The 16,745-nt window shown below is 41.4% G+C and overlaps 1 protein-coding gene across 4 annotated transcripts in view; it reads left to right on the top strand.

Moving 5' to 3' along the window:
• Positions 1-15,615, top strand: part of FAXC (failed axon connections homolog, metaxin like GST domain containing) — a 67,836-nt gene extending 52,221 nt beyond the window's left edge. For all 4 annotated transcript variants that reach the window (XM_033101335.1, XM_033101325.1, XM_033101317.1 and 1 more), the window contains 2 exons: positions 5,315-5,431; positions 13,407-15,615. In XM_033101335.1, coding sequence (XP_032957226.1) covers positions 5,315-5,431; positions 13,407-13,696 — 407 coding nt within the window. In that variant the 3' untranslated portion in view covers positions 13,697-15,615. The remainder of the gene's footprint in view (positions 1-5,314; positions 5,432-13,406) is intronic.
• The last annotated feature ends 1,130 nt before the right edge of the window (positions 15,616-16,745 follow it).

Genomic DNA, 16,745 nt, shown 5'->3' with positions numbered 1-16,745 from the left:
CCAATGGTTCTGGTCCACACTTCCAACCTGGAGGCTGCCAGGGAGTTGTAGGTGCTCAGCTATCTCAGCATCTCTGTCCATCCCTATTGAAGCCAATGGGGTAGTTCAGGTGGTGAAAATGAAACTTGGGTTACCTCATCACCCAAGCCTGCTCCTTCACTGCCCTTCAGAAGTGCCCTAAGGGTTTCATTTTTGTTAAAACCCTCTGGTTGTGAGATCTGGGATCACTTAGTGAAAACTGGGAGTGCTGCAGACTTGAGATTTCAGTTTGGCCTCATCTCTAAGCAGAATCAAATCTAAATTCAAGTTCCCTCTTACCACTTCCTGCCAAGGTCCAAAAGGCCAAAGCTGGAACAGTTTGAGCACAAAATAAATAATGAGACTACTGGATCATAAGCCATCGAATAAAATAATTATGCATGAGTGCATGCTTACATAAATAAATAATTGAATACATTAGTAAATGAAGGATGAAAGGAGCAGTAGAATTCTAATCAGTACGTGTAGAAGGAACAAGAGAAATAGAAAGTACTGATTAGGCAAACACCACAGTAGTTATTGTTTCAGATAACATCCACCAATGGATGCTAAAATCAAAGGGCCAAAGTTTATGGAGACACGGGGTATTTACATAGTTTCAAAATATCTCTCCCAAGATTGTTAATTGCAAAAGGAAAACGAGTACCATTGCAGTGAAGACACCTCACAGATACTCCCTTTTAACACATGGTCAAGTGAACATCTCCAGTGATAAGACATGGACATGATAGATCCTCTGATATGGTGCCCTGAGAAGGCATATTAGTCAGGGATCCCCAGAGAAACAAACCAATAGGATACATGAAAAAAATATTTTTTTAGTATAAAGATTTAATATAAGGAATTGGCTCATGCAATTATGGAGGCCGACAAGTCCGAAGATCTGCAGGGTGAGTTGGCCGGCTGGAGACCCAGGAGAGCTGAAGGTGTCATTTGAGTCCGAAGGCCAGCAGGATCCAGACCCAGGAAGAGCCAATGTTTCAGTTGGAGTCTGAAGGCAGGAAAAAGCCCACGGCCTCATTTGAAAGCAGTCAGGCAGGAGGGATTCTCTCTTACTCAGGGAAGTCAGCCTTTTTGTTCGATTAAGGCTTTCAACTAATTGGACAAGCCCCCGCCCCCACCCACCCCCACACACACCCCCCACACACTGCATTAATCAGTCTATCACTTAAATGTTAATCTCATTCAAGAACACCCTACAAAAACACTCAGAATAATGTTTGACCAAATAACAGAACTCCATGGCCTAGTCAAGTTGACACATAAAAGTAACCATCACAAAAGGGTACATATTAGTTCTGTAGTGTTCTCGCCAAAAATGCATGACCTGATCTAATCATAAAAACCTTAGACAAACCTAGAATGATGAACATTTTACAAAATAACTGATCTGTATTCTTTAAAAGTGTCAAGGTTATTGAAAGACAAGGAAAGACTGAGCAGTTTTCAGAGGTTGAGAAGACTAAGGAGACACGACAACTAATGCATTGTGAGATCCTAGATTGGATCCAGGAACAGAAAAGGACATTAGTTGAAAAACTAATAAAATTTGAATGAAGTCTATAGTGCAGTTAATGGTATTATATTAACGTTAATTTCTTAATTTTGAGAAATGTACTGTGCTTATGTAAGGGTGAAATTCGGTAAATCAGTAACGTAATTAGACTTAGGTTGTTTGCAGTTTTGACTAACCACAATGGCTTGATATCTAGCCAGTTGGCAGTTTGATCTACCCAGATATTCAGTTCTTTTCTCTGATACTGAGCTCTTTTCTCTTTGTTTCTCCCTCATTGATTAACTAAAGACCTCTGTTTTGCTCCCTTTCTGAAGACTACCCATGCCTCATTAATCCATTTCATTAACAAAATCCTAACCTGGAAAGGGCAGTTTCTTAATCCTCAGGCACTCAGACACCGAAACACACATAAAGCCTCAGGCCCCGGTGGCTAGTCCGAGTCCAGAGTCCTCAGATAACATTTTTAAACAGACCAGACCCCAGGAAGTGATGTCAGCCCTCGGACCTGCCTGACCGAGTCCCCCTTTCCTTTGTCCTTCATCTTATGTCCCTATAAAACCTTCTGCTCATTCTAGGAACAGAGAGCTGGCCTTTGGACAGAGAAGTTCACCATCTTCCCGGAATGCCTGTATTCTGAACAAACCTGCTTTTCTTTCCACCAACCATGTCTCTCGATTTTTAACCTGTTTCCAGTGGCTGCTGCCCGACCTTAGCTCGGTATCAGTTATGTAAGATGTTAGTATTTGCAGAAGCTAATTGAAGAATATACTGCAACTCTACTATTTTTGTGACTTTTCTGTGAGTCTAAAATTATTTCAAAATAAAATATTTTTAAAAAAGCTTCCTGCCACTGGGTATTCTGAGGATTTTTAAATAATAGGATATTTTTATATTCTTTAAATGTATAACTGTTATATGTGTGTATACACATACAATTTTGTATCTACCATTCAACATTTCCACAAATGCTAAATTCTGTCACTTTTGTTTGCAAGCACCTGTAAGAAACCCTAAGACTTCTGTTCTTCTGCTTCCCGCCCCTCCATATTACGTATTCCTCCTGGCTAAAGCATCTTTTTGTAAACATTCACAGCCCCAACTCCTGCTGTTCCAGGGGGTTTTTATCTCAGAGGTGATGATTCTCGTGATACAGTGGGCAGAGCAGAGAGCATTGGGCAGGAAGTCGGGAGACCTGGTGCCAGCCTTCCTAGTTGGGTTCTGTCACTAAGTGTCCTTCCTCGGCCTTATTTTCTCTGTGGAACTGTATGCAGCCCTTCTCACAATCGCCCCTAAAACCCTTTCGTGGCTTCCACCTGGTGGGCTTCCCCACATTCAGGCTTGAATGGGCCGAGCTGTAACACAGTCCCTGGCTGGCACCCCCTCCTGCCATTTCAGGATGGCACCGGAGCTCTGGGCCAGGGGCCCTCTGCCTGCTGGCATCACTCATGCCAGCAGGAGTGTGACAGAGGCAGGGAGCTGGCAGGATGCACCATTAAGCAGTAACTGACACTCTTGGCGACAAATGATATACCACGTTTTTGTTAGTTTTGCCCAGGTAGTATTTTTCCCTTGTATTTCCAGCATTTGGGCAGTGGGCCTAAATTCTAGGTTAAGACTCAAATGATGGAGAAGTTGGCTGATAGTGGGAAACACCTAAGGGATCAGGCGTGGACGGCTTGCTTGTCCTCACCAGGAAAGACAGTTTCGTTAAGTTCAGCATATTGGACGAGTGTAATGTATTCTTTGGTCTCTGCGGAATTATACAGTAGAAATTATTTTTAAAAGATCACCTCCAGCCCCGTTTGGTGGGCTTTTTATTGTTTTATATTTTGAAAGTTGAAATATAATTGACATATAACATTGTGTAAGTTGGGGGTGTACAACTTGTTGATTTCATATATGTGTATATTACAATTTGATTATGACTGTAGGGTCATCAATGTCCAGCTTCATTTGCATTGGTCTGTCAACTCGCATTCTCACCTTCAGCCATTTCCCCCACCTCTTGTCTATGCATTGTCAGGAGATATTTAATTTTCTCAGCTTGCCACTCAAGAACAGCAAAATGGGAGAATGTCTCTAGAGTACAGCATGCAGAACCATGCCTGGCATGTAGTAAACACTGTGTTAGAATTTGTTAAATAAAAATAAGAATTACCCATACTTTCAAAGAGCTTGCCATTTAGTTGGAAAGATAAAATGAACAAATGAAAAACAACCCAATAACAACTAGTGATTCTCCCCATTTTATGGTTCAAGAAATTGAGGTTAATCCGCATGAAAGGCCTTAACGTCCTATAAGGTCATCGGTGCAAAAGTGAGATTTGAACACAGGGCTGCCTGGGCTAAAAGCTACTGTTGGCCATCAGATAGAGTGGACAAAGAAAGCTTTGAAAGGAGGCTTGAGCTGGATCTCGGAGGATGAATAGAATTTATGATGGAGAGAAGTGGGGAGCACATATAGGTCTTAGTGGGCAGGGAAAGGGGTGAGCACAGCATGAGCAAACGTGTAGCTGTGGGAAGCATAAAGTGTGCTGAGGGTGTTCCCCAGGTTTGCTAGGGTGAGGGAGGAATGAGAGATACAGCTGGAGCATGGCTTGGAGGCAGAGTATATAATGAGCCCAGAATTCCAAGTTGAGTTTGGGCTTTATTTCATAACCCATTTCGTAAACTGCTGAAGGTATTTGTGAAAGGGAGTGATATAAAGAAAGAGTGTCTTAGAGATTTAAGTTCAGGGGTATGGAATGGACTAGAGAACCAGAGGGACTATCATCATGAGAGCTAATGTTTATTGAGTCACCCAGATATGGTGCTACGTGCTTTACATGCATTATGCCATTTAATTCTAAAAATAGCCTTAAGAAATGGGCACCGTTAGTATCACTCCCATTTTCCAGATGGAAAAACTGAGGCTTTGAGAGGTTAAGTAATGACCAGGCTCCCACAGTGAATGCCAGGATGTGAACTAGGTGGACCAGTTTCACGTGTGCTGCCTCTGTATACTACAGCACCTGACAGTGGCCCAGGAGACACACTTGGGGCAATTTTAATAGGTCAGATGTGATAATCCTGGTGACAAGGCCTGGACTAGGCCAGTAGTAGTGGAAAAAAAGAAGGGAGCAGCGGTGTGAAATATCCTTGTCTGGAAGCTTGATCTCAGGGCTGGGCCTGTGATTTTATAGCTTCTCTTTCTGGAGTGTTTTCTGTGGAAGCTGGTGCTCAGTAGTGTAAATCTTTCTAAGACCACGTGGGCATCATGGTAAACCTCGCCTCCAAACTTCTGAAGTAACTTAGGCTTCTCTCGTTTTTCCTGAGGAAATGTATTAATTTAATAAAGTAAGTGCCGAGGTCAGCTATGCCTGGTTTGGGTTACTTTTGAGATATTTTAAGCAAACTTCCAGCCTCAAGCTTCTCAGGCTTTAATCACTAGAGCTGGTGATAAGGAGATGCCTCCAGAGGTCTGTGGGTGATTGGTTGTCCCTTTTTTCCATGAACCCCGCTTCCTCATCTGCTTGTCTTGATATGTTCTCAGTTACTTCCTTGGTTTTGCTATTGTATGGGTTGGTATATCACAGAATTAATGTTTTACTTTTGTTTCTAATTTTTTTTTTTTTTTTTTAGAAAAAGGGGGTGCATGCATTTTTACTCTGCAAAGCTTTTGATGCACAGTGAGATGAGCATATAAATGAGTGTGCTGAATTGTGAGCATGTGGGGTGGCGCAGGCCAGCCCAGTGACCTCTCTGCTCTGTCTGCTGCAGGTGATAAGAAGTATATCATGGGGCCCAAGCTTTCCACTCTCGACGCTACTGTCTTTGGACACTTGGCACAGGCAATGTGGACCTTACCTGGGACGAGACCTGAGCGGCTGATCAAAGGCAAGCCCCACGAACCTCTTCAGGTTTTGAGAGTTGCTGGGAGGGCGAAGGGTGGGGATAATACAATGGAGACTTCTCGGCTGATGCTTGTGAGCTTGATGGTGTCTGTAGAGACACCAGGCTGTGGTGTCTGGGTCCTGGATCAGTTTTCTGTGCTCAGGGTATGTACGGGTGGTGGGAAGATCGGGTTTCTCACCTGCCATCTTGCTCAGACTGTGTTCTCAGCAAAGCTGACACAAATCTTGCCATGTTCTACACCAGGGCTTTACTTCCAGCTCCTTATATAGTAAACGTAACACTTGGTGCTGAAACAGGGCGTGGATTCTACCTAGTGCCCTTGTTTTGTTGGTCTTTGTACATTTCCTTTGGACAGTGATGGCTCACCACGCTCTGGTATGTCCCATGTTGCAGCAGTCGCAGTGGGGAGGGGCTGGTGGACGCACCCCCATCTCAGTTGCTCTTGTGTCTTAACCGGTCTTGGATATTTCCCATCTGGGTATAAGTACGTGTGACAGGAGTTCAAAGCACTCCTTACTCCTATGTCAGTGGAGGGTCTGTGGTCGTGCTTTCAGAGTAGTAGAGGTGGGAATTTCAAGTTTGTGGGAAAATGAGGAAAGTGTTAATAAATGCTTTGTAAGTCTGGTTCTATGCCAAATATTATTAACATTATTATAGGTACATTTTGACCAAAAAACCCTAATCGTGTATATTTGTTGTATGGTGTTAGCTGTAAGGCCTGTCAGAATTATAATTCTAGGCTGGAGAGGTGGAAGTAGGGATGAATGGGAGCAGAGCTAGAGGATGAATATACGTGTGGGATGGGGGTGGGAGGCGTAGTCAGGAGTAAAATGCATGTTGGCAAGGGGGCAGGGAAAGGCCGCTGAACATGAGTTAATGTGGGGTGTGTGAATGTGGTGGAGTGGGGTTGTGGGATATACAGGCAGCTGAAGCCTCTGGAGAGGCTTCCCCTGCACTGGTGGGTGGGAGCTGTTTGGGGTCGTCTCTAATTTGAAGTAGTAACTAATCAAGTGCCAGGGGGCTGGGGATGTGGGGATCAAAGTTCAATATTTAGGTTTAGGGAAGGGGATTAGTGAGAGTTAATCAAGGTGTTTATGTCCCAACTGGGCTGGCTGGGGCTGTAAATGAGATCACCAGCGAACAGTATATAGAATACTCTTAATTAATATTGGATAGGAAGGAAGGATGAAAGGAACCAAGCAGGCAGAATCATACGTGAAACTGAGGCAGGTGAGTAGTCATATGTGGTGATCACGGGTGGGTGGGTAGGTTGGTTGGTGAAGTCTGTGGCTCCGTGTGTGTGTGCGCACACGCATGCACACATGCGTGCATGCCCAGAAGTTCAGACTAGGCCAAGGGTAGCAGGGGTCACTCTCCAAGTCCTTCCATTGGTGTCGCTGGGGCTCCAGATACATTACCAGGCTGGGATGGAATGGATCAGGTATTGAGTCAAAGTCTTCCGGGACTTGAGCTGAGTGGGGTTAGGGAAAGTATGGATTGATACTTAATTCCCTAAGTGATCGACATGAAGGTGTTCCTTGTCTTGTGATATGTTGGAACTTACCTAAATTAAATGTTATCATACTGGGGATGTTTATAGCATGTAAAATATTAGTTTCCCTTTATTTTAATCAGCTTTTCCATGGTGGTCTAAAATACACTGATTCTTTTTAGTTCATTTAGGAGTGTGTTTTATATTTACTCTCTCTGTACTTCCTACTTCCTTCCTCTATTTCCCTACCGCACCACCCTTACACACCAATGAGCACTCCCCCACATCTACTTCCATACTTCTGTACGCACACCCCCCATATATACTCACTTGTACACATACACTTAACACTTCTATGCAAACACACACACACACACACACACACACACACACACTCACACCCTATGCATATACATACACATCTATTGAGATTATCTGTTATTTAGTCAGCATTTAGGTATCCATCATCAGTAGAACTCTCAGATTCTGTATTATCCCTTCTTGTAGAATGGAAGCATCATTTGTTTATTTATGACTTGGCCCTTTCCTCCATTACTTTCTAGAAGGACTTGAGGCATTTAGTGTTCTTTTTGAAGAAATGATCAGCCTTTTGGAGGGTTGGTTTTGAGTTCCACCCTGAGACACACACATTTGGGGGAACCTGACACTGTCATCTCCAGGGGACTTCTGGCACATAGTTGCACGTACTTTGATTCTTAAAACAAGTTAGTGGCTTCCAGCTCTCCCAGGGGACTGGTGTAGCATGAATCATTTAAGTGCACAGAGAGACTCAAAGTCTCAGTTTAGTCATTATTTCTAAGCCCCTCCCAAACTTTTTGATCAGAACTGCTCATATGCTGGCACACTACTAATTTGATCTCAGTTTCTTTCTCTGCCTTTGTCTTTTCTGTGATGGAAACTTTCCCAAGAAGTAATAAAAGAAGGGAGACATAGAACTAACCGAGAGCTGGATAACTTAGAACTGGCTCAAACCCAGGAGTGTGAATGTCTTGGATGAGGCATTTTTTTGCCTCAGGTTTGGAACAGCCACATGTGTGATTGATTCTAGATATTACTGATAATATTGGCCACACAGGCTACTTCTGGAAACAGCTAGAATAGTGAGAAATTTTCCTTAATTTAACTGAGTAGAAGGACAGACTATGAATATTCAGCAATTCTTAAAATATTTATAAGTATGTGTTTGTTTATATGTCTATATCTCTATAGATATAGATATAAGAAATACTTCCTTACTGGAGAAAATTTAGAAAAGATAGGGAAGTTAAAAAAATTAAAAATAACTCGTGACCCCATCACCCACAGAGAACTACTGTTAATATCGTGGTATCTTCGTCTTTTATCAAGTACATATATGTATATATTTTTAAAAAGTGGGACCATGGGCCAGCCCGCTGGCTCAGGTGGTTGGAGTGTCGTGCTCCTAAAGCCGAGGTTGCCAGCTCGATTCCCACATGGGCCAGTGAGCTGCGCCCTCTACAGCTACGATTGTGACACAACACCTGGAGCTGGGCCACTGCAAGCTGCTGTGAGCAGCCGACCCTGGACCAACTGACTGCCTCAGCCAGGGGTGAGCTCAAGGCTCATAATACCAGCATGGACCAGGGAGCTGTGTCCTACACAACTGGACTAAGAAACAATGGCTTGAACCGGAGTGGGCGGGAGTGGGGGGGGGAGGCGGAAGAAGGGGAAAAAAAAAGTGAGACCACGATGCTGATCCAATTATAACCTGCAGTTTTTAAATTAACTATATCTTATCGCCATTTACCTTGTCATTACATATTCTTGAAAACAACATATTTAGTAGTTGTATAATATCCTATCCTATGGCTACGTTGTAATTTATGTGATTAATCTTTTTCTGGACTTGTAGGTTGTTTCAAATAATTTTTACTAATATTCTACAGCAAATATTCTGTAAATATATATTCCTGCTCATCGCTGGTTATTTTCCTTAAGCTATGGCTAAATTGCTTTCTAGAAAGACTGTAGCAGTTTATATTCTCATAAATGTCTGGTAGCACCTGAAATTTTGTTCCTTAATTAGGGTTGAATATAATTTATTTTGAAATTTTTGCCATTTTTTACTGTCAAAAAAGAATCTCAGTTTTATTATCAGCAACACTCTTAATGAGGAATCACATTTGATATTTTAATCAGAGTATCCTTATTAGAGAATTGCATGTGAACTTGGGCACTCTTTAAAACAGACGTGGGGGAAAAAAACAAAAAAACACAAAGACAAAAGAGACATGGAGAACGGGAGAGCCGAGAAAAGTGAAACTGAAGCAACAAAAGGGAAGGGGTCCTCTTAGTGAGGCTGCTCGTCCTGGGAAGCCACATCAACACCACACAACCTAACACTGTTTTTCTGAATTTGCAAGAAACACAGTCTTCTGTGTTCTAAGAAAATCCTCGATCAGCCACTCTTTTACCAACATTTATTTATTGCACTTGGATGTCTTTTTTGCTTATTATTTGGCAGATTACAAGGTGGAAAAAATGCTGGCTATCCTTGAAAAACATGTAAGTATGTACTGACCTTCATTCACCCTCTTAGGTTCTCCATCCGGAAGTGTTCGGGAAGAGGTTGTCGTGAGGGCATTCAGGTCTCAGCAAAGGGCTGGCTCAAATGACCTTTGTGAGTCTTTGTATATTGAAATACATAAATTAGTGTCCTTTAGTTTCAAGGAGACGAGGGAAAGGGGGTGTCCTCATTACAGCATTCAAGTTTGCTAAGAACTTTTCTGAGAGGATATACTCAGTGCTCTCCCTGCCTGTGCGACAGAATGCTAAAGGGACCGATCAAGAGCACAGCTAGCAACTCACACAGGTCTGGGATAGGGAGTTGCTGAGGAAATAACCTGTGGACCAAATGAGTGTGTGGGCACCTGCTCCATGTTTTCCGTGGTTAATGAGCAAGGGCTGGGCAGGTGGTGCTGGGAGACGCTGGTAGGCTTCTCCCTCACCTGAATTCCTGCCATGCAAGATTGGCAGCTGGGAGAAACTGACTACATGTTGGGTTCTGGGTCTGGGTGACAATGTTTTCGGTGTCAAGTGTACAGAAAGTTTTTGAATATTAGAGAAGTTGGAGTCACACGGGAAAATAAAACAGCTAATTGTTTCACAGAGCAGTGGGGATATTTCCATTTGAGAAACTCCAAGAGGAAAGCTCTTTATTCTGTCTAGGAGTGTCCTCTGGGTAGAGGGCCATTTATTTGGCTCTCTGATAAATATCCTCTCAGGTTATCTGAGAATATCACTAATCACTCATTAGTAATTTACTAATTAATTTTATTGGAATTTTAAATTAAAGTAAAACATGATTGTCACAGTAAAATTTTTTTTTTTAATTTTTTATTGGGGAATATTGGGGAACAGTTTCTCCAGGGCCCATCAGCTCCAAGTTGTTGTCCTACAATCTAGCTGTGGAGGGCGCAGCTCAGCTCCAAGTTCAGTTGCTATTTTCAATCTTTAGTTGCAGGGGGTGCCGCCCACCATCCCATGTGGGAATTGAACCGGCAACCTTGTTGTTGAGAGCTCGTGCTCTAACCAACTGAGCCATCCGGTCGCCCCGGATTATCACAATAAATTGAATAATACAGGTGTATTTTTAAAGATTTACTACCTCCCCCTCATCCATGACTGATACCACTCCCACGGAAAAACCACATCAAGGATTTGGAGTGAATCTTACTGTGCCTTTTTTATGTACAAATTTATATACACATATATAGCTATTTTGGTTTGTTTTTACTATTTTTATATTAACCAATGGAATTATAACATTACTTTAACTTGCTTTTTCACTTAATAGACTATCATGTCTTTTTAACAGCTGCACAATATTGTGTAGAATTGATACACCATAATTTATTCAATCAGTCCCTACTTATGGACATTCAGACTGTTTCCATCTTTCTTTTTTTTATTGACACATAATTCTGCACTCAACATCCATATACATGTATCTTTACGTACTGATGCTTTTATTATAGTAGAATAGAGTACTAAAGGTGGTCTGATATGTACATTTAATATTTCAGTAGGTAATATCAGATTACTTTCCAAAAAAGTTATAGTAATACTTCTACTAGCCATGTAGTACAGTCTCTAACCCTCCACATTGGATGTTATCAGACTTTAATTTTTACCAGTTGGATGGATGAAATTGTTATCTGACTGTTGAATATGCTTGAAAAATGCAGTTTTTCTATTTCACAAAGTTTACATCTTCCGTATAGGCATTTATGTTAACAAGCCCCTCTCTCTCTCTCTCTCTCACACACACACACACACACTACACACAACCTGTTTCTACTGCCAACTTTTTTTTCTATTCTTTTGGCTGAGAGCATGTTGAATGGTCTGCTAATGGAGGATCTAGGCACAGGAAGGACTGGCGAAGGCAGATAAAGATAGAACTCAATTATAGATTTTCACTCTTTGTTTCACTTTTTTTTCTATCAGGGGCAGGATATGAGGATGGCTATGTGAGCGCCCAGTCCTTGCTTATCAAAGCAAACCCTTTCTTGACTGCATGATAGAATGATCACTTCTTTCATGACAACTCATTATCTTTGAGGGGCAGCGTCTCATAATCCTTTGAGACCCCAGAAAGAATTACAAAAAAATATTGTGTGACAGGTGGTGTGAAGCTGTTAATTCCCAGGCCAGGCTGTCAACTCCCCAGTCTAGAGAGGCAGAATAGAGTCGTGATGAAGGGCATGGAGCCTGGAGACTGCTTGCGTTTAAATCCTGGCTCTGCCACTATCTAGAACTTGACCTCAGTCAAGTTAATTAACCTCTCTGTTACAGTTTTCCCATTACAGATGGGAATAATAATATCTCCTGCCTCGTATGCGAGCTATACAAGGACTAATGGAGTTAATACGAATTCAGCAGATGAATAAAGCACTTCAAACAGTGCCTTGTACACAGTAAGGACTATATACATGTTTGCTGTTGTTATTAATAATTTGTATTGTTGCACGCGGAAGTGGTATTGACACAGTCACAAAGGGGGCAGCCTTCCTGGAAGAAATGTGAAGAAACAGGCTGTAGAAAGACCAGCCACAAAAGAAGTGGATAGAGTCATAAATGGCGCAGATCCTGTGGCTCTTGCGAATAGATTCTGACTTTCTCAGTGCTCCTAGGGAGCAGCTTGTAGGGAATGGATGTGATTAAGGCAAACAGGGCTGGGTCTAGGGCCGGCTGTGAAGTGACCATAATTCATCTTTGATGTCTTCCTTTAAGATGTTCCTCAAGATTTTCATTATATGTTGTTAAATGGAATAAAGTAGGATAGGAAAGAGAATGTATAGTAAATTTTATACAGCAAATGTAAATATATGTAAATATACATATAAATATATAAAAAATATAAAATTACATCTGAAAGAATTTTATATGGAAATGAAACTGTTATTGAGAATGGGATTGTTGGTAATTCTTTTATTTTTTGCTTATCTGTATTTTCTAATTTTCTGCAACAAAACATGGATTACCTACATAATAAGTGAATATTTATATAACTTTTAAAAAATAAACATCCAAAGAATATTTTTAGGGCAATAAAGTCTTATAAGAGATAGTGACAAATTATATATTTATAAGCAATATTGCCATCTGGTGGATTAAAGGCAAAAACTCAACCTTCTTCCTCGTTTTTCATTTGATACTGGGAAATGAAAGCCGAATACTGTGTCATGTTTTAGATAAATGCCTGGATGATTTTAAAGACTTAACTAAAGTGTTTCTTTGATTCACATGAAAAAGAAGTAGTCCAGTCACTGAGTGGAAACCCAATCGTGGGTGCAGCTGTGGAATTTAATTTAAAAAATTAAAAAATATCTGTTTTAGTGAATGTGTTTGTGGGCACACTCATCCATGAAGACAATTCTGAGTTATCCATTTTATGGATTATTCAGAGTAAAACTTTCCATCCTAACATAACGTTTGTCAACCACTTGGCATAGTACTCAGCCTGTAATAACACTACAAATATTTGTGGAATTGAATGATTACTTCTGGCTGACTTCATCCAACTGACAGTTGGTGTATTTTCACGGACTATAAATTAATTTAAATACGAGCCAGTTGAAGCACTAGTTCTCTTGATATGCAAACATAAATTAATAAAAGGTTCCCAAAGCCAAATGACGGTAGTTGAGTTGCCATTTTGGATAAACGACCCCCACCCCCAACTTCTCATCATCATAGGACTCACTCCTAAATTGCATTCAGCCCGCTCACTGAATTGAGCTTTTCCCACTCACCTTTCTTACTATGTGTATAAAAAATCTAAATATTTTGACAGTACCTCGGTGGAAAAACATTGTTAATGTCTACCTCGCCCTATTCTTCCAGATTTCCCAGAAAGCCAAGTGGCGGGGAGATTGTTGGCTTTGAGAACTAACCCTCGCTGTCCTTACCACACTGCAGGTGAGCTGATCAACCTCGCCATGTACTGTGAGAGGATAAGGAGGAAATTCTGGCCCGAGTGGCACCACGACGATGACAACACCATCTATGAGTCTGAGGAGAGCAGCGAAGGCAGCAAAGCCCACACACCCCTGCTGGACTTCAGCTTTTACTCAAGGACAGAGACCTTTGAAGACGAGGGAGCAGAGAACAGTTTTTCCAGAACCCCAGACACGGATTTCACTGGACACTCACTCTTTGATTCTGACGTGGACATGGATGATTGCACAGACCATGAGCAGTGCAAGTGACGTGCAGGCTCGCTGTCCCTCTTCTGCTGGAGCTGCCACTCCCTGGGGTCAGTCCAGTTTCCCAGGTAGAAATCCATCCAAGCTGGGAGGAGATCTTCATGCTTGGCACAGTTCTCACAAGCTAACTGGACTATTGCAGCCTTATTTCTTTTTTGTACAAACAAAACAGAACCATTCAAATGGCTCCATTTAAAACAAACAGGCAAAAAAAAAAAAAAAGTCAGCATGGTTCCTGAAATCCATTTTTGTTTTCATTAGAAAACTAATATTGTGAGGTAGACCAGGTGCAAGAGTGGGTTTTCTTCAGCTTGTTTATATTGATCCTCTTCAACCGGAGGGCTTAGTTGCGAGATGAATTCTTAAACCTTCTTCATCCACCAGGGTTTGAAGTGCTGAGAGATGTCATCAGAAGAAATGTAGGAGATAAATGTTCTGTGGTGGCTGCTTGTACTTTGTGTGTGTATATTGTATGTTGAGATATAAGTCAAATAAAATCCATAGATATTCAGTGAACACCTACTATGTGCAAAGCACTGTGCTAGGTGCTAACCAGTATAAGTTTAAGTCTAAGCCCTGCCAGTGACTAGCTGTGTAATGTTGGGCAAGTCCCTTAATTCTTGTGTGCCTCATGTTCCCCACCTGTAAAGTGGGGATAACAATACTCTCCACCTACCTACCTCACAGGGGTGTTGTGAGGATTCATGGAGTCACATTTGGCGCTTTAAACCTCTTGGAAGAGGTGTGACATAAACAACATTTTATTCTTTATTGTGCTTCATAAGTGTGAAGATATTAGGACCAGGGAATTCCACATCCGGGCAGCAGCAGCCACCATCCTTCACAAAAGCCGAGCCGATGAAACACACACAAAGGCACAGTCGGGATTCAGTCATCATTCCTCTTTGTGAACTTGCTGGAACCGAAATCTTTTGTTGAAGGAATCTTGGAAATATTTTTACAAATCATCAACAGCTACAAATGGTCTTCAATTATGTGTGTTTGCAGAAACGTCTTTCTTTCATTGCCTGAACGTACACAGGAATGTTGTCCTTTATTGACTCCTGAGTATTACGTTGCCCATGTTTGATTTACTTGGAGGGAATAAAGCTCAGCAATATGAAGTGCTTAATGGAGGTAAAGGGGAAAGTATTTGATTGATTTTTGTAAGCAGAAGCTTGCCAACGTGTAATGTCTTTTTGAAAACAAACCTTGCAAGAGATATTGTAAAGGGGAAGTAGGAAGAGGATCCTGTTGCTACCAGAGCACTTTGGGCGGTGTAGACGCTATGCAGTTCTATTAATGCAGCTTTTCTGGTGTTCTCAGCCATTGCCCAATGAGAGGAAGGCAACGCTGAGGACAAATTTTAATGTTTCTTAAGGATCTTCCATTCGCTCCCCGTAGGCCCCACCCCCTACCCTACCGTTAGAGCCTATGAACTCTGTATATACTGTATTTACTAAGGCACTCTGTCTGAAGACACAGTTTTTGTTGACTTAAAACATTTTCCAGTGAAATTTGGAGTGAAGATCCTGGGATGATGGCCGTGGATTTGGGCTAAGAGAGTCAGTATTAAGATTTTCAACTGCAAACAAAACTGCTTTGTTTCTGACCACAGCTGACTGACTGCGTAAGAATTATTCCTTAAAGAGATACTTCTTAAAAGACAGCAACTTCTTCTGAGAAGTTCCTGTGCTTTACTTGAAAAAGACTCTGAATATAGTTTTTGCAAAACAATCCTAAAGTGCTGTGGATTCACAGTGAGATAAAGGGGGAGAGTTTTTGAGGCTGTTTACCAGTTAAGCAACTATGTAGGGCATATAGAACAGGAAGAAATGTCAAAGTACCCTAAGTTAGAAATTCTTACTCCATGGAAAACTCCGTTGTTGGTATCTTATTAAAACCATTCATTTTTGAAAGGATTGTTTGATGCCTAATGAAAATGTGGTGGTGAAGATATGAACGCATAAGCCTGCCTGTTTTGTCTCCAGTGTCATTTGGGAGGACTGTTTACTGCTTTTCTCTTTAGCAAGTGTGTCTCGAGGCCAGCTGGTTGTAGTTCTGTGTGACAAGGGAAGTTCCTGGCCTGAAAATGTGAATGTAACAAACAGGTGGAATGTGGACCTGTCTCCACAAAGACTGAGTTGTCCTTTCTCCGCCCGCAGCTGGAAAGAGTTGTGTTTGAAATTTTGTGTGTAGTTTATCTTTACTGGATTGCACTGAGTATGATGAGTTTTCACTCCAAGAATGATTAAGTTCTGAGTCTGGAGATTCACATATATTTTTTATCGTGTTTTACTTGGAGGGTAAGTACCCGGAAAGCCAACATTCAAAGTGAAGGTGTAAAACAGTTCATTCTATTCAGGTACCTGCCACAGGGGCTTGAGTGGACATTGCCACCCAGAGTCTTGGGTACTGGCCTGACAGCTCATGACTTGGGTAACCAACATTTTGTAGGTATAACTTGATTTACAACCCTAGAATATATTTAGGTTTACTTTCCCAAAATGTGTTCTGGAAACAAAATGGTCAAGACAAAAATCCCTGTGGTCTGGAAGACTTATGCAGTCTTTATTGGGAGGGCTTTAATTTTATGTGGTTCATTCTTTAGTTATCCAGATTTGAAGTGTTCTCCAATTTGATGAACAGGTGCTACTTATTAGAAAAATTAACATCACGAAATTAGGGGACATTTTGGTCATTTGGCTCACTTGTTCAACTTCTGTGTTTCTTTTTACTGGAAACCAACTTAATGTTGATAGATGTTTTTGGTTGGACAGAAGACCCATAGGCCACTTGTTCTTTTTTTACCTCTCATTGTGAAAATAAATTCTGCTTCTCTATCCACTTCCCTTTGCCCTTCCCGTCCCATTCATCAGGATTAATGAGCAGCAGTAGTATGCTTTGCTTTGTATATATCAGAGTAGATGCAAGGACAATATAAATTTATGCAGAAGTAAACTATATTGTGAGAGTTTACCAGTTTGTTGTTGTAACATATACACTTCCAAGGCGATGGGCTACCCAGGAGACTGATCATAGAACAACTGAG

The sequence above is a fragment of the Rhinolophus ferrumequinum genome, chromosome 3 (assembly GCF_004115265.2).
Source record: "Rhinolophus ferrumequinum isolate MPI-CBG mRhiFer1 chromosome 3, mRhiFer1_v1.p, whole genome shotgun sequence".
In the NCBI taxonomy this organism is placed as follows: domain Eukaryota; kingdom Metazoa; phylum Chordata; class Mammalia; order Chiroptera; family Rhinolophidae; genus Rhinolophus; species Rhinolophus ferrumequinum.
This window is presented reverse-complemented; position numbering and strand designations above follow the sequence as displayed.